Genomic DNA, 25,172 nt, shown 5'->3' on the forward strand with positions numbered 1-25,172 from the left:
CTTTTTCTTTTTGAATGAACTGAGGGGGTGAAGTGCGAAGTCCTGCCTTTGCTGGTCGTCGCCTTTCATATCGCTTATGCCACGATTGAAGATGTTGTGAAACATTGTTTTTTAAACTGGGAAATCGTTTCACTGTTTGTTTTTACTCGCAATAAAGCTGCGAAACGTAACACATCTTTTGGAACGATTTCTTTTTCTTGATAGGCCAGCGCGTCCAGCAGGTAAAGTTTTCCCCTATTTAGCCCATTTTTGCTTTGTTTGGAACAGTCGCTCCATACTGTCAGCAAAGATCGAGACAACTTGAGTTTGAGGGACTCGACAAGCCGCGGAGCAAATGAATGGAGATTGAATGATTGATCCCACACTGGCAGCGCATCAGCCGGGCAACATCGCATGGTGATCAGCGGTATGTAACCTGTTTAGTTCTGCTGTTATGCTGGTTTGTCGGAAACACTTTGAACTGGCTGCTGCCGCGTGGAAACGTGCGTGTTGTCTCGGTGCGTTGATTGTCGCTGATTTGATGCGGTGTTTGGACTGCCGCGACACCGGCGAGTGTGCGGTTTGCTGCGCAGCGCTGTTAGAATGTAATGTAATGCAAACGGCTCATCATTAAGTGTGGACTGTGTGTTAGCTAGGAATTTATTTATCTCGTTCTGTATATTTCAGTTACAAGAAAAAAATACTAAACTTTCTTCAGTAAAATCAAGAAACGCAAACCTTGTTTGGAGACCTTTTTTAGTTTGTTCGCTGACTGTCTAACTTCACGTAGTCACGTAGTGTGAGGACAGCACAGTGTGTGTGTGTGTGTGTGTGTGTGTGTGTGTGTGTGTGTGTGTGTGTGTGTGTGTGTGTGTGTGTGTGTGTGTGTGTGTGTGTGTGTGTGTTTGTTGTTTTGTCCTCAACTGACTTTCATTCTTGTCTCACCTCACCGTTTGTACAAGTGATCCTCAGTGGCTTCATTGGTGGTGACTCAGTTCTGCTTCTGTTTTGGACACAAATGCTTAATATCTAACCAAAGACTGAAACCTTTTAATGATGTCTTTTCTTTTTGTTTGTTTCACATGTCGCAGATAGAGATCAGACTCACCACATTGTTTCCAGACTGGCTTTATTCCTCATTCATGAAAGCTGTCTGCTTTAGGCCCCAATGTAACAAATAACTTTTTAGACATAGGAATTAATAAGCTAAAACTTCCTTAATCGTCAGTTGCATCAGTATCTTGTAACTAACAATTCACATGACAGATGGTGCAGCTTCTGACTGAACACAGTTGTCTGTGCTGAGCTTAAGAATGACTTGATGTCAGGATTAGCACACACGACACAAATGTTGCTGTGCTTTTTCTGCTCAGTCTGAGCTCAGATGTTGACACAGAGGAAGAGCTTTGAACTACGTGTTGGGAGGGAATTAATCACATCAACTTGCTGTTGCTTGGATGACTTTGTTTACTGTGAAATATGTTCCTCGTAGTGATGAATTACTGGCTGTTGTGTTTTCCTCTCAGCTCCATGAAGTGTCTCAGTCACTGTTTGGGTTCAGTGTCAGCATTTCCAGCAGAAGCAGCCATTATGAATGAAAGGGCTTGGAGAAACCCGACACAACAACCTGACCTGAACCCACAGTAATGCAGCAGTCGTATTAGTCCAAAACATCACATCTAATATTCCAGCACTGCCAGAGACTGTTTGGCTGCAGTATATGTTTGCATTTATTTGGCTGATAAGACTTACTTAGTCAACAAGTATAAGATACAGTTTTAGTTGTGATGGAAGCTGCTACCTGTAGTCCTGTCTGTGTTTTTATGCAACTAATTTGCAACAGCAAATACATTTCGAAAGGAATCGTGCAAAAATGCATATTCTTCTCCTGGTCTGTGGATAATTCAGAGTATCCAGGTCAGGATTGTTTAATGTTCGAAATATATACTCATTTCTTTATTTCCAGGAAGGAGGAAATCAGGCATTTGTTGGGGACTATTTTCACATTAATTCATGTTGAGGCTCTGCTTAGTATTTGTGGCTGCAGCAGAGTTGGGCGGTATCCAAACCTCCTCCACATTCTACCGCGGTACCGTGACCCGGGTTTCCGTTACAATCTGCTGACATTTTCAAAATGTCTGGTGAAAATATTCCCTGCAAGTACAATTTGAATTTTGAAGCAAAGAAATTACAAGTGAGGACAAGTCGGCTGCAGCTGCAGCCCCGCTCATGGATGCCACAAGTGCGCAACAAGACGCCATCGCTTCTCTGTGATTATGGAGGCTTGAACTTCTCAACAGCGGATTTCTCATTAGAGACTTCAGCGAAATCTACCCTGATCTTTGTCACTTTGTTAATATAGTTTTATTACATATACAGGCTATTTCAAACGCATATAGCGAACGGACTTTATTATTTCAAGTTGGCAGCACGCCGCGTGATTAAAATGGTGAGTCAGTCCAGATGTGTTTTTTGTTTGCAAATAGTTTTTATCTGAGAAGAGTTCCTTCATATTCATGTTAAAAGAGCGCAGCCTTGTAGTATTTATTTTAGATGTTACGCACGGGAGTCAGTTGACGGCACTTATTTTATGTGACACAGCCTATATGAATAGAAATAGAAATGTGGGACGGCTGTTTGTGAGACATATTTCCGTCCAGGTAGCTCGTTCTGGGCATCCAGGACTTTTACCATGTCCTTAAAGGACGTTTAGTATGTTGTCAGTGCGTCAGTACAGGTTTGTACTTTGTACTCCGAGGGCCCCCATTACCGTCGGCTGCGTTCACAAACTTTATTGAACGTCTCCAAAAATAAAACATATTGTACTACCAAAGTAAAACTAAAAATTCAACCACACACGGCATTAAATAAATTCCGTTTAATATTTAATTCATATCTCCCACATAAGTGCACTGCATTTTTTAACTGACGGTACTGAAACTGATGAGACCTCGCGGTTTACCACATTACATTATTACCCTGCAACCCTGGGCTGCAGGATGGTGTGTGTGGGGTCGAGTCAGAATAGAAACGAGAACAGTTTGGTTTCTGAGTCTAAACAAGAGTGTGTGTTTGTGGGATTGAGGTGACACGTCAGCCAGTGCAGCAGTGTGGCCCACTGATATGTTTTCATACATGAGTTTTATTAGAATTTTGTTGCTTTGTATTGTTGTCATGAAATTGTTGTGAGCACAAATGAAACATCTCATCATAAGAATCATTTCTGTTTTAGTAACAGCAGATAAATGTTGAAACTAACTAGACTGCAGTGAGTGTGTGAAGTGATCAGCAGAGGGGAATAAAGATGGCGGCTTTTCAGATGTCACTGTGGCCAAAGGTGTCATACACACACATGCTGACATTTAACTGAATTAGATTAAATAATTTCAAATAATACTAACATTCAGAAAGGAAGATGGAACATGTCAGTGTGAGTCTGATAGTGTTATCTAGAGAGCTGAAGAGACGACTGCAGAGGTGGAAATGGCTGAGACTCTGAGAGATGTTCACTTGCTGGTCACATGGAAAACAGAAGAACAGAAACATGAAGTGCTGCATATTGGAAGGATGGAAAATGTTCAGTGAAAGAAGGATTCCAGGTGAGAGAAGAGTGACGTGTGTGGTGACATGTACACCTGTGGATGAAAGCTTGGAGAGACTCAAACATGGTTTTCTTATGTGTGGAGATGTGAGTGGAATAAAGATACTGCAAAAAGCAGTTAATGGCTAAAAAGCTGAAAGCCTGTCTGTGCTTCTGGACTTTCAGGAGTGTTTACTTGGAGAGAAAGTTCAAATGGGACGCATGAGCTTCCATTGAGGTCCTTCATGCTACAGACAGCAGAGGGACGGGCATATAGCAGCGGTCTGCACAGGAAGTCAGGAAGTTGAACAAGTAAAGTTGAGTTTCCAACAGAAGCTATGCAGAGGCAGTGAAGAGGGTACAAGCACAAAGGGAAGAGACCGGAGGAGTGAACCAATCTGTGAAATGAGGTGATCAGACAGAGAAACCTAACGCAGCACTGATGGTGGATGAGCTCATTTTGTTCATTGACTGTGGAATCAATTGTTCCAATCAAGTCCAACAAAAGCACAGAGAAACTTTGAGATAACTGAGACCATAAAAGGAAAAGAGGACCTGATTATTCTGCAGTGGAATGCAGGAAGTTTAATGGCAAAGAGATAAAAACACACAGAGAGGGGGATGGGCGGATTGGGGAAAGGAACAGAACTGGAACGGAAACTGAACTGCTTGTTAAGTGGACGATACACATTAAGTGTTGTCTTACAGTTAGGAGGGAAAGTGATGTGCACATGTTATAACAAATAACATGTTGAGGGCTGATTGTCATGATGACAGCGCGATGGCAGCTGAAGAGTTCATGGAGAATAAAAATGTTAGCTTACACGACAGAAGTTGTATAAGAACAAACGGGGAGGCGCTACGTGATACTTTGCTTTCGATTTCGCCTCCCCAGGCGGAAGTCAGTTGTTTAAGAGCGAACATTTTCAGTCTGTGACGATCCGTTTGAATGTGAATTATTATCAGAGCCAATGACGAAGTACTAAAAACCTGTACGTCGATGTTCCGAAACAGCAAGGTGAGTCGACTTATTCCTCATGTAATCATTTGTCTTTAGAGGTCAGCATGTTAAACATATCACACTGAGGCCAGCTGTGTGTGTGTGTGTGTTTAAATATTACGGAAGCCCTTTGAGTTGAGTTAATATGTGATCCAGACGCTGTGAGTTATGGGTTCACTCAGCTTTAAAGCACAAAGTGACTTCTTGAAAGTCGTATTTGTGTTAAATCGATACATTTAGATTCACATGTGAGACAGTCTGCCTGCATTGATCTCATGGGATAAATCGACTTCACATCAACACAGAAGTTCCATTCGCCTCTCCGCAGTTTGTAAGTGCGAACTGGTTTGACCAGACAGAGCAGACGGGGCTTTAGAGCAATGAAAGCAAAGCAAACGGCTGCGTTCAGGTGTTGAACAGCTTTTGTTTGTTAAAAGTACACGAAACGGATCAGGAAAGAGATCTGAAGTGCTGTGCGTCGTTAGGAGAAGATTTCTAAAAACATCAGAAACTGACGGATTTGGTTTTCTGCCTGATATTGTAAGTTTTTATGAGTCCAACTGATGATTAATTCAGCTCGTACTTGTCCATGTGTTTATGTATTTAAAGTAATTCTATGCTTTGATGTTTATCTTCTGTGTTTCCTTGTTTCTTGTGTTGTTTGTCACTTTTTGTGTGCTGCCTTCTTCTTGAACAAGAGGTTGTTGGTCTCAGTTGGACCAAACTGGTTAAAATGGGTTAAATAAATCAAACAGATGAATAACTTTTCCCATTGGTTCTTAGAACAGCAGCAGTGACAGTTTGGCTCCAGGGCCCCATTTCAGAAAGAGTGAAACTTTGTTCAGTCTGAGATGAGGGAAACTGTGTGTTTTGTGTTCCGTAAAGAGAGCCAACGTGACCTGTGGCTCAGTCACTGTGGTGATGGACTCTGAACCCTGCTGGGTGTTGGCTTTTATCTCCGACTGTCCTCCTGCTGAGACACTTTGTCTTTTCAGTCCACATCACAGCACATATCAGAATGCACTCATTTGCTCATCATATCAGAGATCATGTGAACGTTTCTTAGTTTCAGTTCCTAAAACTTGACTAAACAGAACTTGTGGTGGGACTTTACTTTGACTGAATAAATGCTCAGATCTTTTGTTATTATGTATATTTGTATTTTATTTGGTTACTTTCGTAAAACAGATCTCAGAACAGTTTCACCTCATCTTCAGGAATATGTTCACATCCTCAGCAGGACAGAAACAGCCCACACTGTGTTTATCCACACATTTGTGGCAGGTTCAAAGTCCTCTCCACTCTGATTTTGGTCCACCAGGCTGCATTTCCCTGTTTCTCCTGCCTGCTTCCTGCCAGCTGATGAAAAGAGTCAAACCATTAGAACAAACAGAGCGGACAGATGAAGCTCCCACAGGTCTACCTGACTGTTTTGAGAGCACAGACTGGCACATATTCAAAGATGCTGCCACCTCCAAGAAGCACAGCAATCTTCATCAGCAAATGTGTTGATGATGTGGTGATCAGAATAGAAAATCACTCTCCAACCAGAAACACTGAGTGAATGGAGAGGTGAGGGCTTTAGGTCAGTACTAGAAACTGGCATCAAGGAGACAAAGGAGAAACACCAGGAGAGCCTGGAGACCCCAACACCAACAGCACACGTCCTGGGAATTACACTTTACAATTCTGTACTGTTAATGTTTTAAAGTTTAAAGCTTAAAGTGACAAATCTGGCTGTGCTAACCAGGTTTAATAAGCTGTTTCCTTGGCAGTTAGTGGAATCACCACATGGATGTGTTTTCTTCAGGTTTCCAGAGGGCGTCCTTGTTGTGGATTTTACTCGTCAACTCATCCCAAACCTCAGCTGATGATGTCTTCAGCCCTTGAAGACTGTCGTGTAAAATGACGTGCAGAAGAACATCAGTCAGAGCTGCAGCAGTGCTGATGGTAAAATAATTTGTTGTCACAGGAAGCCTTTGTTTGTTTGGCATCATTTCATAAATCAGATGCTCCTCATCAACATTTTTTACTTTTTTCCTTGATGATTCTGTCTCTCTTACTCAAAGACACAGCTACAAACATTTTAGCATCAAGAAAATCAAATAAAGTGTTTTTCTGTTCATCAGCTCTGTGAAGTCGCATTTCAAAGCTGTTTTAAAATGAATTGTTAGAACCCGACTCAAAGGCTGCAACCAAGAACGGGAGCAGAGACGAGGATAACTCCAAATAAACTAAATTTATTAAGGAATATCACAAATCGCCAAATAATAATAACAGTAATCAGTGTCAGTATCAGTAGTGTAGGTGCACACCATGCAGTGTGCATGGTGATGTGTGAGTGTATGGATGCAAAACCAAATATCCATCCATCCAGGGGGGGCAAAACCAAATAAGAAAACAAAACAAAAAGCCTGCAACACTGCAGCAGTCACATGGTGTGTGTGAACCAAGGAAGAAAACGCGTGAGAGACTGAGGCCCAGAGGCCTTTTCAAGGCACTGCACCGGGCCCAGGTGCAGCTCATCAGCTAAGGACGACCCCTGCAAGACAGAACATAAAGAGGAACCACAGCACAGCTAGAGGTGTGGAGGGGTCATCACAGAATAAATACAAAAATAAAGAGTATTTGTGGGATTTAGTTTAAATTATGTTCCACATATGGTTTATTCTGGTGTGTCTCCATGGTAACATATGCAGGCTCAACTGTTGACAACTCTGAGGTGAGACCACATCACATGAGTGTAGCTTAGATTTCATCTCTGTGCATTTTATCTGCCAGTCCACACACTAACTTCACCACCCTGACTCAATGTGACTCCATGTGACTCCATGTGACTTCATGCTGTAACTCGCCTGCAACATAAACTTTGTCTGCTGTCCACAGATACTTGTGGTGAATGTCTTCAGAGGACACTCCCTCACATGTCGTCGATTAGAGTATCAGATGGGGAATAGATGCTGTCCCAAGTGTCTCCCTGGTAAGATCCAGTTGAATATTGAAGAGGTTTTTCACTTGTGTAGTGACAGATGGAGTCTTTGTTAAACTCCAGAACCAACTGGGTGGAGGTCAGTGGACTCAGTCATACTTCCATGGTTGGTGCTGTTTGTGTTCGCAAGTGAAATGCACCTTCATAGGACTCCATGTCACTGGAGTTTTATTTCCACAGTAAAATAGAAAGCAGAAGATACAGAACAGAATGATGAAAGTTTTTTAATTAACCTAACATGCATGTTTCTGGTATTGTGGGAGGAAGCTGGAGTACCAGGAGAAAACCCACGCATGCACAGGGAGAACATGTAAGCTCCACCCAGACCGGGATTCGAACCTGGAACTCTCTTGCTATGAGGCGACAGTGCTAACCACTACACCACCGTGCCGCCCCTTCTTATTAATCAGCAAAAATAAATAAGAACTCATAATAAACAGAAAACTTGCTTCATTGCGAAATGCGGTTGAAAATTGTTTGCCCTTCCGCTTTCTAGCCACAAAAAAACACCACACCTGTCCTCAGGTGACGTCCAAATATATAGTTGACGCCCCTCTGACATCATCATTGCATTTCCATCATATCATGTCAACATCAACAGTATATCATCATGATGTGATAAGTGGCAGCATGATTATAAATTATTCATATTATTATAATAATATGATATGGTATTGATAAAACACAAATCAGTGTATTGGCTTCAACAATTCATAATGATGAAGTTTAAGTGAAAACTCTGTTTCCACTTACTAGAAATATTATATGTCAAGGAATTTTTTTTCAACAGGAAGTCGAGTTAAAACTCACTGCACTGAGTTTAGACCCCCTTCCTGTCAGCGCTGCACTGAGGGAACCTTCATGAATCATCCTACTGACCTGTCACAGTGTTTCACATGTACAAACTGTGATGCAGGTACATTTTTGTACATTTCATAACAAGGACTAAAAACTAAGATGGTCTTTACATCAGAAAATAATAACATGTTGCTCTCATGTAGATAAACAAACAGAACATAAGACTCATAGCTCATATCCTTGTCTCCTCTCTGTGTTGGCAGCTTCTGGTTTGAAATTAAAAACTTCATGTACAGCAACATCAGATGCTGTGTGTGAGCCACTGGAGGGATTCTACTGCATGGACTCTGCAGAGGAGGGCTGTAAGGCAGCAGAGAAACACTCAAGCTGTCAGCCAGGACAGTACATCAGTCAGAGAGGTTAGTTTGCTTGTGCTGACTTTAAGATGATCCATGACATAGTTTGAGTTTCAAATCAGAACACCAAACAGGGAAACAGCTGTAATGATTACTTGATCATCCAGACTGGAAGCAGTGACGTCTGACCACCAGATAGCAGAAATGAAGCCTCAAAATAAAAGGAAAAGTCACAGGTTACCATAACTCTGTGTTGTCATGGAGCTCACTTTGTCCTGGTGTTTTTCCAGCAGCACAGCCACCACTGAATTATCATAGAAATAACACAGCAGAGCTCAGTAAAGAAAGGATTACGACTTGATTTAACTGCACATTGTGGCTGTGCACAGTGTGAACACAAAGAAACTCTCCAAAACGAGTAGTGGAGCATTTCATGGAGCAGCAGCTTCTTCCTGTGTGAAGGAAAACAAAAAGACTGGCAGCAGGATGAGCTGAAGGGACACTGACAATGACAGAGGCCTACAGCTGTAGATGTCTTCTAGTGCAGGACGCTGACAGTTTCTTGACAATCTGCTTCTTAACTGGTACCAGCAGGTTAGCATTCATTTTATTTTTTCAACATGTGCATGAAGCAGTGAAGCTAATGACAGTTGGATCATTTTAGTGTTCAGTTTGTTCAGGAATCTGGTGTGAATCAAAGTCCCATCAGGCTGTGAGTGCTGAGCTGCACTACAACACCTCATCAGACCTCAGAGAATATCAACAGGATTTGTTCCTCAAATATGACAACTTGGGACTGGAAACAAATCAATGTTTTTTAAATCCACTGACAGGACGTTTCAATATTTGTCATTTGCACAGGAACAGCATTAAGAGACACTGAGTGCTCTGACTGCAGTGAGGGAACATATTCTGATGGAACATTTCCATCCTGTCAGCCACACACACAGTAAGTGAAGCTTCACATCAGAGGGCTCAATTGTGACATCAGCAGGGAGTTCAAGGTGTCCTCCAGATGTTCCTGTAAAAAATGTCCCTCTGTCCTTTCAGATGTGAATCAGTGCATCTTCAGCTGATAAAAGCAGGGACTGTTTCAACTGATGCTGAATGTGGAGAGCAAAGTCCAGACAGCAGAGGACTTGTGGTCGTCGTTGGTGTGTCTGTATGTCTTATAGCAGTTGCAGCAGTTGCATGGTGGTGTACACTGGTATGATTCACGTTTACACAATAAAAATATGAAAATGTTTTTGATGGATAATATTATCTTTCACATCATGAAGTCATTAATTCTGGTCTTTTTCATCAATAATGTTTTATTACAGGAAGAAGAAAAAGCAAGACAACAGTGAGGTGAGTCTCTCACTCTGCTGTTGTTACTAACAAGTCTGTTTCACTGCATGTACAGAAGGAGCTACAAGTGATTTTTCTAATTAATAAGATGATGTCACTCATTATGAATTTTTCTCAAAAAGGAACCTGTGCATGCTGCTGAATCAGTGGTGATGATTCAACAGCCATAGTGACAGCAGCAGGTAAGACAGCAGTGTGTCCTTCATTAAAATGTCCATCAGCTGTCCAGCTGAGCAGCGTTCTGTGGTGTGTTTATGTGCAAAGTGTTGCTGTTTCAGCTCAATATTTTCCTCTCCTCAGGATGCAACAGTTCATGTGTAAACATGCAGACTGTTTTGGACACTGCAGAGGAAATGTTGTCTACAATCCAGTTATATTCATGTTATAATCATGATGGGACATTGTCTTTGCAGTGCACAGAAATGAAATCAGCCCAGAGTTTCCTGTACAGAACTGCTGGTCTGCAGTGGATCATCATCTCACACACATGTTGTGTTGTCACTGTGTGACAGCTCCAGGCTCCTCATCCAGCAGATCCCTGAGGAGGAAAGTCTCAGTCAGAGTGTTTCTGTGATGAATTCCAGTAGGTCATCTTCATGTTGCTGTACGTGATCTCCTGTGGGGGCCACACAGAGCTCACAGGGGGACCTGAACATCAGACAGACTGAAAACTTTATCTGTCATAAAGAACAATCAGCTGGAACTGAGGACGGAGACTCTCAGTCCTGAACTGCAACAGGAAGGGACAAATGTTTGCTTTGACTGATGGCCAACAGACTGGATCATGTGGATGGTGCACATGAAACCCCAGGTGAGTTCAGGTGCAGGAGAAAAGCAGCAAAAGAGTCCATGTGCTGAATATTCCAAGTTCACAAGACATCATATTGGTATGCAGTTTGTGTACTGAAGCCCCACAGGGCTGTGAGCTGAGCCTGCATGACACGACTGCTGAACTCATCCTCCACATTCCCTCATTGGACACTTTGCTTTTGTCTTGTACTGCATGATGATATAAATGTATTTTTTCATTGTCTTAGTCTCTCAAATTCAAATTCATTTCTGTTCCTGCTGTTGTGGCAACACCTGAATTACCTGAATTTTGTGAGATCAGTGGGGGATAATCTTATTTTTAAGTCAATGCATTTATAAAATGCACCAAAATACGTCCACATGTCTCTGGCACATAATGTTTAGTCCACACATGGTTGAACTTTAATTGTTTGTGAACTCAGCTGTTACTCAGTGTGTGGAATGGCCTCCCCTGTCCCACTGTCTCCTAATCACAGTGTGGGTATGTCTCTGTCTCTGTCTCTGGTCGTTTTTACTGCTCCGTCAGAAGCTGATCTCTATGATTTTCTTTTGCATCTGTTAAAATCTTAGTCCATATTTAACTGACTGTGACCTTTGATGAACTGTCCAGCAACAGGTTTTGTGAAGCTGTGATTTGGAATTTTTCACACAACAGAAAGGATGACATTAGCGCTGCATGATGTTAACCACTGACTGTAGTGATGTCTGTGTTTTATGTATTTATTTGTCTTCATACTGTATGCGTCAGTGAAGTGATCAGCTCTGAGTATCACATAGAAATTCCCTCTCCATTGTGGGAGGTGCACTTCGGCACAGTAGGTGGCGCTGTCTTCCTGTAACATTGTCAAGGCTCCTGGACCAGACTTTGTGTCCCCCTCCACCCTGAGACACTGTGTGGATGAGCTGACTCCAGTGTTCAGACATTTTCAACACCTCTCTGGAGTCATGCTATGTGCCAGTCTGCTTCAAATCCTCCACCATAGTTCCAGTCTCCAGTGAAGATGATCATTGACTTTCGGAAAGTGCCAGCTCCATCGCTCCTCCTCACCCTGACAGACACCCCCATCCCCACGGTGGACTCCTTTCGCTTTCTGGGTACCACCATCACCCAGGACCTCATGTGGGACCATCAGCTCCCTCATCAAATGTGTCCAGCAGATGTTGTTCCTGCGGCAGCTGAGGAAACTCAAGGTGCCCGTCAAGATGATGGTTCAGTTCTACACGGCCATCATTGAGTCCATCCTCACCTCCTTCATCACCGTGTGGTACGCTGGGGCCACAGCCAGGGACAAGCACAGACTGCAGCGTGCTGTGAGGTCTGCTGAGAAGGTGATCGGCTGCAGCCTTCCATCTCTCAGAGACCTGTACACCTCCAGGACTCTGAGGCGTGCAGGTCGGATCACAGCTGACCCTTCTCACCCCATACAAGGACTCTTTGAGAAACTCCCTTCAGGCAGGAGGTAACCTCACACCACAGGAACAGCTTCTCCCCCTCTGCTGTTGGTCTGTTGAACAGCAGCTGATTGACATACTGCTCTGCTCTTTAATTACTTCAGTACAGGAACTGATCTGTGCTCATGTCAACATCCACCTGCTGACCATTTGCACTGTTTACCTCACTTATTTGCACTACTTCTCACTCTGTACTTCTCCAGAACTATAATTTTATTTTATTCTGTTATTATATGTTGTTCTGATGTTTTATGTATGCACCAATCACTAAGACAAATTGCTAGTAATGTGAAATCTTTTCACTTATGGCAATAAATACAATTCTGATTCTGATTCATTGAGTTTCTCCCCACCGTTAAAATAAGAAAGTAACAGGATGTAAGAAGATGGAAATACAACCATTCCGTTGTCGTGGAAACGTTCTGTTGTCAGTCAGTCATTGTCTACACTTGGACTTAGACTTCACTTTATTAATCCCTGTGGGGTGACTCCCTCAGGGAAATTGGATATTCAGCAGCTTATAAAGTAACAAAGCAGCTCACAGGGCAGTTTGCAAACAAACAAAAAATAAACAATAAACTGTTAGCTAAATATAGAAAACAGATAAGAATAACATAAATATAGAGAAATGTATATGGCAAAAATATAGACAACTCTATGTGGCTGATAAATTATACAGTGAGTGGCTCCCACTCCTTCCCTTCTGTTAAAAGTGTTACTGAAAAAACCCAAATTCATATGACGGTGTGAGGGTCAGTCGACAAGTCCCTTTTGTTCCATCTATTTTCTTTCTGTGCTGTCGTTTAATGTGTTATTCTTCTTATTATTATTTTGCAGTCATTTTCATAATTTGCGACAGAAACAAAAATAAACTCAAGTTGGAGGCTCAGGCAGAAATATGCATACAAATAATGAAAGAACTGAAATACGAGTGAAGTTTGTCTGAAAAAAAATCAAATTTAACAGATTTGAACGCCTTTGTCTGGCATAATTTTAATTGTAAATTGTGTAAACTGCATAACAAACAAACAACAACCAAATGTTAAACTAAACCCTAACAGCCTGAAGTCACATAGTGTTTGCTCTCTGACCTTGTTTCCATCACCTCTTGTTGAACACACACCACAGCTGTTCTGCTGCAGGAGTAAGTGAGTACATAAGAGCCGAGCGATCATCTTCTCCAGCCCACACGTCTCTGTGTGTCATCTCCTGTCAGTCACCACACCTTCTGCTTGGTGTTTAGCTCCTCCCTACACAGTGATATCACAGTTAATAGAAAAACATGGAGCGGCGCTCGTGCCGCCCCCCCCTTGTGCCATGAAAATAATGCCCCCCCGGGCGGCTGCCCGGTTCGCGCGTGCCTAAAACCGCTACTGCTCATAGGCACAATTCATCAGTACTTGTACTTTGTGTTCATACTTGAGGTAGCTCATACTTTAAACTAAAACCAAAGAAGAAATTACATGCACGTTTTCTTCAGAATAGTTAGTTAATTAACCATTTCTCTTGTCTACTTTAATTACCAACATTACAGTGTCTATTTAACTTCCAAATGGAATACAGACTCACAGAGGAGCAGGTAACCCTGGGCTGTGTGTGTGTGTGTGTGTGTGTGTGTAAAAAGAATTTGACAAACCAAACTAAAACTGTCTAATATTCAAACATTTCAAATGAAGTCAAACTTTCAGTCAAAGTTCTTTTCTTTGTTTCTTCTCAGCCATCTGGTCGTCCAAATGTTAACATGCTAGTTCAAAGAGAAACCTGCATGGATTTTTGTCTTGTCAGTCTGAGGACAGCTTACCTCACAAACTGATGAGAGCTTCATTACTCCCCAACAAGTGGAGTCCAGTTTGCATCAGAGGAATTCCTCCTGACATTGGGCTCAGGGTCAGAAAGAAAATACACAATTGTTGATATTTACTGGGATGTAATTCACCACATTGCACAACAGTTGGTCTCCCTGTGTCTCTGTGAGAGAAAAGTCAGGTTTCTTAGTTTCCAAAACTTTTGTGGAGCTTCACAGCAAAACAACATCCTCCTAATAAACTGAAGAAGCTGAGGACTGGTTTAAAATGTTAAAAAGTAAATAAAGTAAAACACAGAAAATGACTCCATACAGCTTGTCCAGTAGAATCCAAGCCTAAGGAAGCTCAGAAAACCTAAACTGAGCAAAGAAGATGTTATTTACACTCTTTCTTTAAGCCACAATCTTCACTGTAGTGACTAAGTTAAAAGCGTCAGCCTGCTGACAAACTAATGCATGTACATGTAGTGTAGATAACATCTCCCAATCAGTGTGTGATCTGGAGGCTTCCAGAGACTTGGATTACATTGGACGAGCCGTATTGAGCCAGTTCAGATCATTTTTGGCTTGTTTTTTAAGTATTTTTAATCAAGTCTCCATCTGCTCTGTTGTGTAGGAGAAATGCTGCAACACCAGCAGCACGGCAGATGATGAGCTCGTGCCAGAAAATCTTTAATGCAATGCTGTGTTTGAATGGTGCAAATGGAGAAATTCATAGGCTGCTTCAAGTCCGGCTGTAGTCTCTGGGACATTTCACAGCTGAGAAAAGACAGACAGATCAGCACCTCTGGAACAGATGTTGATGAATCGTTGTGAGCACAAACTGCAGCTCATTTGTTCCTTCCACTGTGGGGAACAACAGCATTTTATTAACGTTCTCAAAGTGATGTGAGGTAAAGAGGAACAGGCGGCCGTCATGTGCTGCACAATACTGAGCGACATCTGCAGTCTTATCAAAGTCTGTGCAGCAAACAGTGGAAATAACCTCAATTAATAAAGTAGTTCAAAGGCACCAATGATGAAGCTAAAGGAACACATTCAGTAATTCAACAGTACAAAGTGAGGAAGTGGAAAAAGATTTGGAACCATGAATTACTAATGATGCAACAATTGATCAAATCATTGGTGAGGCGGTTCCCACTGTTGTTACATGTTGTTGCCTTACATACAAGCTGTGCACTGTGTAAATAAAAACTGAAATGTTTGGAATGTATTCAATATTAAATTTGTCCTAAACAACCTGCTGAGTTTCTTTTTAGTGAAGATTTTTAGAACAAGAAAGGGAACTCTAATAACAACAGGCCAAACCACGAAGCTTGTGGATCTTCTTTTAGTTCTATTTTCAACCCCACGATCCTCTTTCTTCTTCCTCTTTTAGTCTGTTGTTTGTTCACTGTCTTATTCTGACTCTCCCACTCCGTAAAATCACAATCAAAAATAAAATTCAGGCCTAATTTAGAATGTGTTGTTTATGGGTTAAATTTCACTAGAAATATCCAGGACCATTTTCATTTCTGGTGTTTGTCTGATCAGAGATAACATCAAGGAACAAAAACATGGCTTCACTGCGAGCACAATGAAGTAAAAGTGAAAGCAAACTGAGATCTGTTCAAACCAAGGGGATTTCTGCAGTCATGTGATGGCTTCAGTCCTTGATAAGAAACATCAAATCATTATTGGCTGAAACAGTTTCGTTGTTAGCAGTCAAGTTTGAGCAAATGTTGCTCAGACAGGAGGAAATCAGGCCTTTGTTGGGGACTATTTTCAGATGAATTCATGTTTGGGCTTGACTTAGTGTTTGTGCCTGGCGGATGGTGTGTGTGGGATAAATAACAGATAAGAGATAAATGTTGACATGACATGACATGCCAAAGAATCTAATGATGCATGTACAGACATGTGCAGATGCTGATTGGACAATTAGTCATGTGACCTGTGAAAGCAACACACAGCACATTTGAAACTGACTGGACTGCAGTGAGTGTGTGAAGTGATCAGCAGTGAGCAGAGGGGAATCAAGATGGCAGCTTCTCAGGTGTGACTGTGACCAAAGGTGTCATACACACACAAGCTGATATTTAACAGCACCCTTCACACCTCCTCTGTAGTATCTGGAGATTAACATGGTTGATGTCTTCCTGGGACTCCTCAGTGAATATGACTCCAGCTCCAAAGGTATACGGGAAAGAGGAAGACGGTCTTTCTCCCACCTCTCTTGGTGTTTTGGAAAGGTCATTGGTCAACGTCCAGATGTATCCTTCTCTTCTGTTTATATAAACAATTAACCTATCAGCAAGGGATTGGAGACGTTTCAGCAGTGTGGTCTTCATTTGGCCTGGATCCACTCACATGCATGTGTTGATGCTGAGCTTTATGTGACAAACTTCTTATACAATCAAGACGGCGTCAGCGGAGATCTCCTTCAACGTCTTCACATCATCGCTGTCCATCATACAACACCTCCTCTGCACATTTACACTCCTCTTTCATTTGGATATTTGCCCCTGAATTTGATGGCAGCAACACGTTTCAACAAGCTGTTAGAGGCTCATGTTTACCGCTGTGTTCCATCAGCTTTTCTTTGAACACTCAGTGAGTGTCTGGAAACTGAGGACACTAACTGCTGAAGCTGTCACAACAAAACCTCATGTTTTAATGTGCAGAATGTGGCTTCACACCTCACCTTGCTGGAATAAGCAGGGACGTCCTCAACCTTTTTCAAACGTGTTGCTGCCATCAAATTCACAATAAGCATATAACAAAAATCAATAAAATAAATGAGATGTAACATTGAATACATGTCTTAATGGTATTTTCAATAGGACATAGGTCAAAAAGGATTAGCAAATCCTATTTTGTTTTTACATGGTGTCCCGACTTTATTGGAATTAAAGTTGTATTGTAGTGAGTCAGTCCACTTTGTGACAAATTGAAATGAATGAGCATGCAAAAACTGTACACAGTGTTCACTTGTAGAAATGCTTTACTGTGTCGGCAAAGGGATATCTACAGGTGGCTGCAATACAGGCTTGATGTAATACATAAAGAAGAAATGAATATTTCACTAATAATCGACGAAAACACAAGTTAACACTCGACATGCATACACAGACTGCTGCTGGTCCTTTCACTTCCAGGAAACTCACTTCACCTCGAAGGAGTCTGTTGGTGGGGAAACTCCAGCGAGGGAGGGAGGGAGGGGGGAGGATCTACAGCAGACATGTGGTTCTAGTCTGGCCACTCACTTCACTTCACATGCCACCTGATAATTTCCTCACGTCACTACCTGTCAACTCGCTGTGTGGGTGGATGTGTAAACCCCAGGAGCGCAGCGCATCAGCTGGGCATTGCGGGTGTAATATGTGATGCAGAGGAGGTGTGAGCCGGAAAGTTTGTCATGTCCATTAGAAACAAAACGGGAAAAGGACGATCATCACGAACCAGGACAGAAAAAGCAACGTTGGCAGGCAGCGCATCACGTTACAGATTAGACGACATCAGCAGGAGATGACAAAGAGAAGAGAAAGAGTCTTCTGTGACCTGACAAACCCCAGCAGGACACTTTTCAGCACCGCGTTACACCGCACTTTACAAATGATGCAGTCTGTGGATGAAGCCTAACCTGCACCGGGTGGAGGTGAAGCCTGGCTGGAGCCACAGACCCACACTGTTACCCAATCACAGTGCAGGGAGTGTGGAGCGGGATGAATGCAGGAAGTCAACTACACGTGCGTGGGTAAGCCGGAACACGATGCGACACATCCAATAATTATTATTAAAAATGACTTGCCAAGGTGGAGGTCAGGGTTAGGATTAATTCAATTCAGTTCAATTCAGTTTATTTCTGTAGTGCCAAATCACAACAACAGTTGTCTTATGACTCTTTCCAGTCAGAGCAGGTCTAGACCAAACTCTTTAATCTGATTTTTAGACACCCAACAAAACCCCCATGAACAAGTGCTTGGTAACAGTGGGAAAAGCTGCATTTTAGAAGGCAGAAACCTTGGATCAGAACCCAAATAGCAGCATAACTAGAGGCCAGCTTAAGCCTGCCCTAACTGTAAGCTTGATCATAAAGGAAGGTTTTAAGTCTGCTCTCATAGAACATAGAGAGGGTGTCTGCCTCCCAGACCGAAAGATGATTCCATAGGAAGGGAGTTTGAAAACTAAAGGCTCTGGCTCCCATTCCACTTTTGTCACGTGGTGGGTGATGTCAGCAGGTAGAAGTAATGTAAACTGCTCTTCACCTGGCGTTTTCTTTTTCTTTTTGAATGAACTGAGGGGGTGAAGTGCGAAGTCCTGCCTTTGCTGGTCGTCGCCTTTCATATCGCTTATGCCACGATTGAAGATGTTGTGAAACATTGTTTTTTAAACTGGGAAATCGTTTCACTGTTTGTTTTTATTCGCAATAAAGCTGCGAAACGTAACACATCTTTTGGAACGATTTCTTTTTCTTGATAGGCCAGCGCGTCCAGCAGGTAAAGTTTTCCTCTATTTAGCCCATTTTTGCTTTGTTTGGAATAGTCGCTCTATACTGTCAGCAAAGATCGAGACAACTTGAGTTTGAGGGACTCGACAAGCCGCGGAGCAAATGAATGGAGATTGAATGATTGATCCCACACTGGCAGCGCATCAGCCGGGCAACATCGCATGGTGATCAGCGGTATGTAACCTGTTTAGTGCTGCTGTTATGCTGGTTTGTCGGAAACACTTTGAACTGGCTGCTGTCGTGTGGAAACGTGCGTGTTGTCTCGGTGCGTTGATTGTCGCTGATTTGATGCGGTGTTTGGACTGCCGCGACACCGGCGAGTGTGCGGTTTGCTGCGCAGCGCGGGACTTGTTATGAAGTTATGATGTCGCTTGTGGCTCTTGATGTTGCTGGCTTTGCATTGGTTTTTCTGTACATGCAAGATGAGTGCTGTGAATGCTGCTTCAACTGTTGGCAAACCAGGAGAGAAAAGAAAAATAATTGTCACGGAAATGAGATGAATAAAACTGAATCAGTGCAAAAGGAGCGTAAATGGAATAAAAAGCTTGATTTGGTCTCTCAAAGAGCTCATGAGAGATTAAAAAAGTGTTTTACTGCTCAAATCTCAGCTGCATGTGTTGATGCAAGTATCTGACAGTGTGTGTGTGTGTGATGCGTTTTGGTCAAAAGCAGTAAGTAGTTCATGATGGAAATAAGTTACATAAATAAGTTTATGGATAAGTTATTCGTTAATAAATCTATGCTAAAATTTATTAACGAATTATTAATTTATTGACTGTTTTGGTTTGAAGTCTGATCAGAGTGAGATATCTCTAGCACAAATGCTCTTTGTTGTTTTGTGTAAGAACAGGAAGCCAGGAGAAACAGGAGCAACAGGAACGAGTGAGCGCTCTTTCCGTGGATCTTTGACGTGCTGAATGTGGCTGAAAGCGCTTGTCCTTTGGGGAAACGTTCGTCTTTGTGAGTACTGATGTGTTCGGACAGCACTTGGACACGAGTTAGAAGTATTTTGGTTGTTAGAATGTAATGTAATGCAAACGGCTCATCATTAAGTGTGGACTGTGTGTTAGCTAGGAATTTATTTATCTCGTTCTGTATATTTCAGTTACAAGAAAAAAATACTAAACTTTCTTCAGTAAAATCAAGAAACGCAAACCTTGTTTGGAGACCTTTTTTAGTTTGTTCGCTGGCTGTCTAACTTCACGTAGTCACGTAGTGTGAGGACAGCACAGTGTGTGTGTGTGTGTGTGTGTGTGTGTGTGTGTGTGTGTTTCTTGTTTTGTCCTGAACTGACTTTCATTCTTGTCTCACCAGTTTGGTCTTATGATCGTTTGCTCCCGTTTGTACAAGTGATCCTCAGTGGCTTCATTGGTGGTGACTCTCAGTTCTGCTTCTGTTTTGGACACAAATGCTTAATATCTAACCAAAGACTGAAACCTTTTAATGATGTGTTTCCTTTTTGTTTGTTTCACATGTAGCAGATAGAGATCAGACTCACCACGTTGTTTCCAGACTGGCTTTATTCCTCATTCATGAAAGCTGTCTGCTTTAGGCCCCAGTTTAACAAATAACTTTTTAGACATAGGAATTAATAAGCTAAAACTTCCTTAATCGTCAGTTGCATCAGTATCTTGTAACTAACAATTCACATGACAGATGGTGCAGCTTCTGACTGAACACAGTTGTCTGTGCTGAGCTTAAGAATAACTTGATGTCAGGATGAGCACACAATCACACAAGATACAGTTTTAGTTGTGATGGAAGCTGCTACCTGTAGTCCTGTCTGTGTTTTTATGCAACTAATTTGCAACAGCAAACACATTTCGAAAGGAATCGTGCAAAAATACATATTCTTCTCCTGGTCTGGATAATTCAGAGTATCCAGGTCAGGATTGTTTAATGTTCGAAATATATACTCATTTCTTTATTTCCTCAACAGGAGGAAATCAGGCATTTGTTGGGGACTATTTTCACATTAATTCATGTTGAGGCTCTGCTTAGTATTTGTGGCTGCAGCAGAGTTGGGCGGTATCCAAACCTCCTCCACATTTTACCGCGGTCCCGTGACCCGGGTTTCCGTTACAATCTGCTGACATTTTCAAAATGTCTGGTGAAAATATTCCCTGCAAGTACAATTTGAATTTTGAAGCAAAGAAATTACAAGTGAGGACAAGTCGGCTGCAGCTGCAGCCCCGCTCATGGATGCCACAAGTGCGCAACAAGACGCCATCGCTTCTCTGTGATTATGGAGGCTTGAACTTCTCAACAGCGAATTTCTCATTAGAGACTTCAGCGAAATCTACCCTGATCTTTGTCACTTTGTTAATATAGTTTTATTACATATACAGGCTGTTTCAAACGCATAGAGCGAACGGACTTTATTATTTCAAGTTGGCAGCACGCCGCGTGATTAAAATGGTGAGTCAGTCCAGATGTGTTTTTTGTTTGCAAATAGTTTTTATCTGAGAAGAGTGCCTTCATATTCATGTTAAAAGAGCGCAGCCTTGTAGTATTTATTTTAGATGTTACGCACGGGAGTCAGTTGACGGCACTTATTTTATGTGACACAGCCTATATGAATAGAAATAGAAATGTGGGACGGCTGTTTGTGAGACATATTTCCGTCCAGGCAGCTCGTTCTGGGCATGCAGGACTTTTACCATGTCCTTAAAGGACGTTTAGTATGTTGTCAGTGCATCAGTACAGGTTTGTACTTTGTACCGTCGGCTGCGTATAACAGTGTGTTGATCCAGTTGCTGCTGGTCCTGCATCGGTATCAGCTGGAGGCGTTGACACTGATGTGTTCATGGTCACCTTTTTATTGCACAATTTACAATCCGTATTTCCCTAGTCCGTATTTGCCGCCTCTCACTTCTCGTTGGCTTGGAACCCGAAATACTTCCGATCTGGGGAAGTCGTGTTCTTCTTAGGGACCAGGTCTCTTGTGCGGACGTCACGTTCACAAACTTTATTGAGCGTCTCCAAAAATAAAACATATTGTACTACAAAAGTAAAACTGAAAATTCAACCACACACGACATTAAATAAATTCTGTTTCATATTTAATCCATATCTCCTACATATGTGCACTGCATTTTTTTAACTGACGGTACTGAAACTGATGAGACCTTGCGGTTTACCACATTACATTATTACCCTGCAACCCTGGGCTGCAGGATGGTGTGTGTGGGTCGAGTCAGAATAGAAACGAGAACAGTTTGGTTTCTGAGTGTAAACAAGAGTGTGTGTTTGTGGGATTGAGGTGACACGTCAGCCAGTGCAGCAGTGTGGCCCACTGATATGTTTTCATACATGAGTTTTATTAGAATTTTGTTGGTTTGTATTTTTGTCATGAAATTGTTGTGAGCACAAATGAAACATCTCATCATAAGAATCATTTCTGTTTTAGTAACAGCAGATAAATGTTGAAACTAACTAGACTGCAGTGAGTGTGTGAAGTGATCAGCAGAGGGGAATAAAGATTGCAGCTTTTCAGATGTCACTGTGGCCAAAGGTGTCATACACACACATGCTGACATCTGACAGAATTAGAATTTAAATAATTTCAAATAATACTAACATTCAGAAAGGAAGATGGAACATGTCAGTGTGAGTCTGATAGTGTTATCTAGAGAGCTGAAGAGACGACTGCAGAGGTGGAAATGGCTGAGACTCTGAGAGATGTTCACTTGCTGGTCACATGGAAAACAGAAGAACAGAAACATGAAGTGCTGCATATTGGAAGGATGGAAAATGTTCAGTGAAAGAAGGATTCCAGGTGAGAGAAGAGTGACGTGTGTGGTGACATGTACACCTGTGGATGAAAGCTTGGAGAGACTCAAACATGGTTTTCTTATGTGTGGAGATGTGAGTAGAATAAAGATGCTGCAAAAAGCAGTTAATGGCTAAAAAGCTGAAAGCCTGTCTGTGCTTCTGGACTTTCAGGAGTGTTTACTTGGAGAGAAAGTTCAAATGGGACGCATGAGCTTCCAGTGAGGTCCTTCATGCTACAGACAGCAGAGGGACGGCATATAGCAGCGGTCTGCACAGGAAGTCAGGAAGTTGAACAAGTAAAGTTGAGTTTCCAACAGAAGCTATGCAGAGGCAGTGAAGAGGGTACAAGCACAAAGGGAAGAGACCGGAGGAGTGAACCAATCTGTGAAATGAGGTGATCAGACAGAGAAACCTAACGCAGCACTGATGGTGGATGAGCTCATTTTGTTCATTGACTGTGGAATCAATTGTTCCAATCAAGTCCAACAAAAGCACAGAGAAACTTTGAGATGATGAAAGTGACATATTTTGTCATTGGAGGGAACTCACTCCAACAAAATTCATGCTCTGCATTTAACCCACCCAAGTGACGTGCACACACACACAGCAAACCCGGGGCAGTGGGCGACCACGTGCAGCGCCCGGGGAGCAGTGGGGGTTAGGTACGACACCCTAACCGCTGATCCACGACTGCCCACCAACTGTGACCATAAAAGGAAAAGAGGACCTGATTATTCTGCAGTGGAATGCAGGAAGTTTAATGGCAAAGAGAGAAAGGATTCATTTAAAAATACACAGAGAGGGGGATGGGCGGATTGGGGAAAGGAACAGAACTGGAAAGGAAACTGAACTGCTTGTAGGAGCCAAATTGGTTATTTTCTGTGTTCACAAGTGTTGTATACAATTCTGCCAGTAGGTGGCAGTATCTATTTTAGGCCATGGTTTGAGTCTATATAGGGAGGTGGGTTAATCAGCGTAGTGGTGCACGGTTTTTGACCGTGCCCTGGTGTATAACTTCACAGGTCAGATTTAAGTGTTATGGTTAAAGTGATACCTTTGAGTTGACTGTATGTAAGCCTAATAAACCTGGAATACAATCAGTAGTGTTTGGACATTGGCTGTGTTATGCATATGCACCTGAATGCACCTACACTGGCACGCGTAGGTAGACCAGCGTGCGCGGATAGTGACAAAGGGCCACTATACTGCTTGTTAAATGGGCGATTCACATTAAGTGTTGTCTTACAGTTAGGAGGGAAAGTGATGTGCACATGTTATAACAAATAACATGTTGAGGGCTGATTGTCATGATGACAGCGCGATGACAACTGAAGAGTTCATGGAGAATAAAAATGTTTGCTTACACGACAGAAGTTGGATAAGAACAAACGGGGAGGCGCTACGTGATACTTTGCTTTCGATTTCGCCTCCCCAGGCGGAAGTCAGTTGTTTATGAGCGAACATTTTCAGTCTGTGACGATCCGTTTGAATGTGAATTATTATCAGAGCCAATGACGAAGTACTAAAAACCTGTACGTCGATGTTCCGAAGCTGCAAGGTGAGTCGACTTATTCCTCATGTAATCATTTGTCTTTAGAGCAGCAAATGTGTTGATGATGTGCTGATCAGAATAGAAAATCACTCTCCAACCAGAAACACTGAGTGAATGGAGAGGTGAGGGCTTTAGGTCAGTACTAGAAACTGGCATCAAGGAGACAAAGGAGAAACACCAGGAGAGCCTGGAGACCCCAACACCAACAGCACACGTCCTGGGAATTACACTTTACAATTCAGAAGAAGTTTGTGTGAAGAATTTCTCTCAGCTGTTCTTGACACAGAAGCTCAGGTGTTTTAAAGCACTTCTGCACCTGTTAATGTTTTAAAGTTTAAAGCTTAAAGTGACAAATCTGGCTGTGCTAACCAGGTTTAATAAGCTGTTTCCTTGGCAATTAGTGGAATCACCACATGGATGTGTTTTCTTCAGGTTTCCAGAGGGCGTCCTTGTTGTGGATTTTACTCGTCAGCTCATCCCAAACCTCAGCGGATGATGTCTTCAGCCCTTGAAGACTGTCGTGTAAAATGACGTGCAGAAGAACATCTGTCAGAGCTGCAGCAGTGCTGATGGTAAAATAATTTGTTGTCACAGGAAGCCTTTGTTTGTTTGGCATCATTTCATAAATCAGATGCTTCTAGTTTGAAAACAGGCAGCGTCCACCAGCACCTGTGAAAGCACATTTCAAAGCTGTTTTAAAATGAATAGATAGATAGATACTTTATTGATCCCGAGGGAAATTCAAGAAGATAAAGAATAAGTACAAAAATAATTTATTTGTGTATTTGTGGGATTTAGTGGAAAATATGTTCCACATGTGGTTTATTCTGGTGTGTCTCCATGGTAACATATGCAGACTCAACTGTCACTCTGAGGTGAGACCACATCACATGAGTGTAGCTTAGATTTCATCTCTGTGCATTTTATCTGCCAGTCCACACACTGTGACTTCATGCTGTAACTCACCTGCAACATAAACGTTGTCTGCTGTCCACAGATACTTGTGATGAATGTCTTCAGAGGACACTCCCTCACATGTCGTCCATTAGAGTATCAGATGGGGACTGAATGCTGTTCCATGTGTCTCCCTGGTAAGATCCAGTTGAATATTGAAGAGGTTTTTCACTTGTGTAGTGACATATGGAGTCCTTGTTAAACTCCAGAACCAACTGGGTGGAGGTCAGTGGACTCAGTCATACTTCCATGGTTGGTGCTGTTTGTGTTCACAAGTGAAATGCA

At 42.2% G+C, this 25,172-nt stretch overlaps 2 protein-coding genes across 9 annotated transcripts in view; both read left to right on the top strand.

The window, feature by feature from the left end:
• Window positions 1–10,732, top strand: LOC124063917 (tumor necrosis factor receptor superfamily member 14-like). The gene is made up of 10 exons (XM_046398078.1): window positions 1–406; window positions 6,370–6,509; window positions 7,446–7,539; window positions 8,339–8,464; window positions 8,610–8,765; window positions 9,564–9,651; window positions 9,753–9,909; window positions 10,025–10,052; window positions 10,175–10,234; window positions 10,466–10,732. The coding sequence occupies exons 2-8, from the start codon at window positions 6,465–6,467 to the stop codon at window positions 10,049–10,051; spliced, it is 693 nt and encodes a 230-aa protein (XP_046254034.1). The 5' UTR covers window positions 1–406; window positions 6,370–6,464; the 3' UTR covers window position 10,052; window positions 10,175–10,234; window positions 10,466–10,732.
• The window catches only part of LOC124063912 (tumor necrosis factor receptor superfamily member 14-like), a 27,504-nt gene continuing 5,243 nt past the window's right edge, over window positions 2,912–25,172 (top strand). The window contains exons 1-4 of one of the 8 annotated variants that reach the window (XM_046398068.1): window positions 2,912–3,578; window positions 3,746–4,577; window positions 24,366–24,505; window positions 24,931–25,024. In XM_046398068.1, coding sequence (XP_046254024.1) covers window positions 24,461–24,505; window positions 24,931–25,024 — 139 coding nt within the window. In that variant the 5' untranslated portion in view covers window positions 2,912–3,578; window positions 3,746–4,577; window positions 24,366–24,460. Of the gene's footprint in view, window positions 3,579–3,745; window positions 4,578–4,999; window positions 5,100–18,383; window positions 18,782–19,457; window positions 19,568–21,583; window positions 22,386–23,610; window positions 23,940–24,365; window positions 24,506–24,930; window positions 25,025–25,172 lie in introns of those variants that run through there. The other 7 variants (XM_046398065.1, XM_046398066.1, XM_046398073.1 and 4 more) reach the window with 7 other exon arrangements.

Source organism: Scatophagus argus, chromosome 8, assembly GCF_020382885.2.
Source record: "Scatophagus argus isolate fScaArg1 chromosome 8, fScaArg1.pri, whole genome shotgun sequence".
NCBI lineage: Eukaryota > Metazoa > Chordata > Actinopteri > Scatophagidae > Scatophagus > Scatophagus argus.

What these genes read in the sequence shown, in the direction of transcription:
- LOC124063917 (XM_046398078.1), top strand. Translation starts at nt 6,465, where the DNA reads ATGACGTGCAGAAGAACATCAGTCAGAGCTGCAGCAGTGCTGATG. An exon ending in ATGTACAAACTGTGATGCAG is followed by an intron (nt 8,465 to 8,609) that starts GTACATTTTTGT and finishes CTGTGTTGGCAG; the next exon opens with CTTCTGGTTTGAAATTAAAA. An exon ending in TCCTGTCAGCCACACACACA is followed by an intron (nt 9,652 to 9,752) that starts GTAAGTGAAGCT and finishes CTGTCCTTTCAG; the next exon opens with ATGTGAATCAGTGCATCTTC.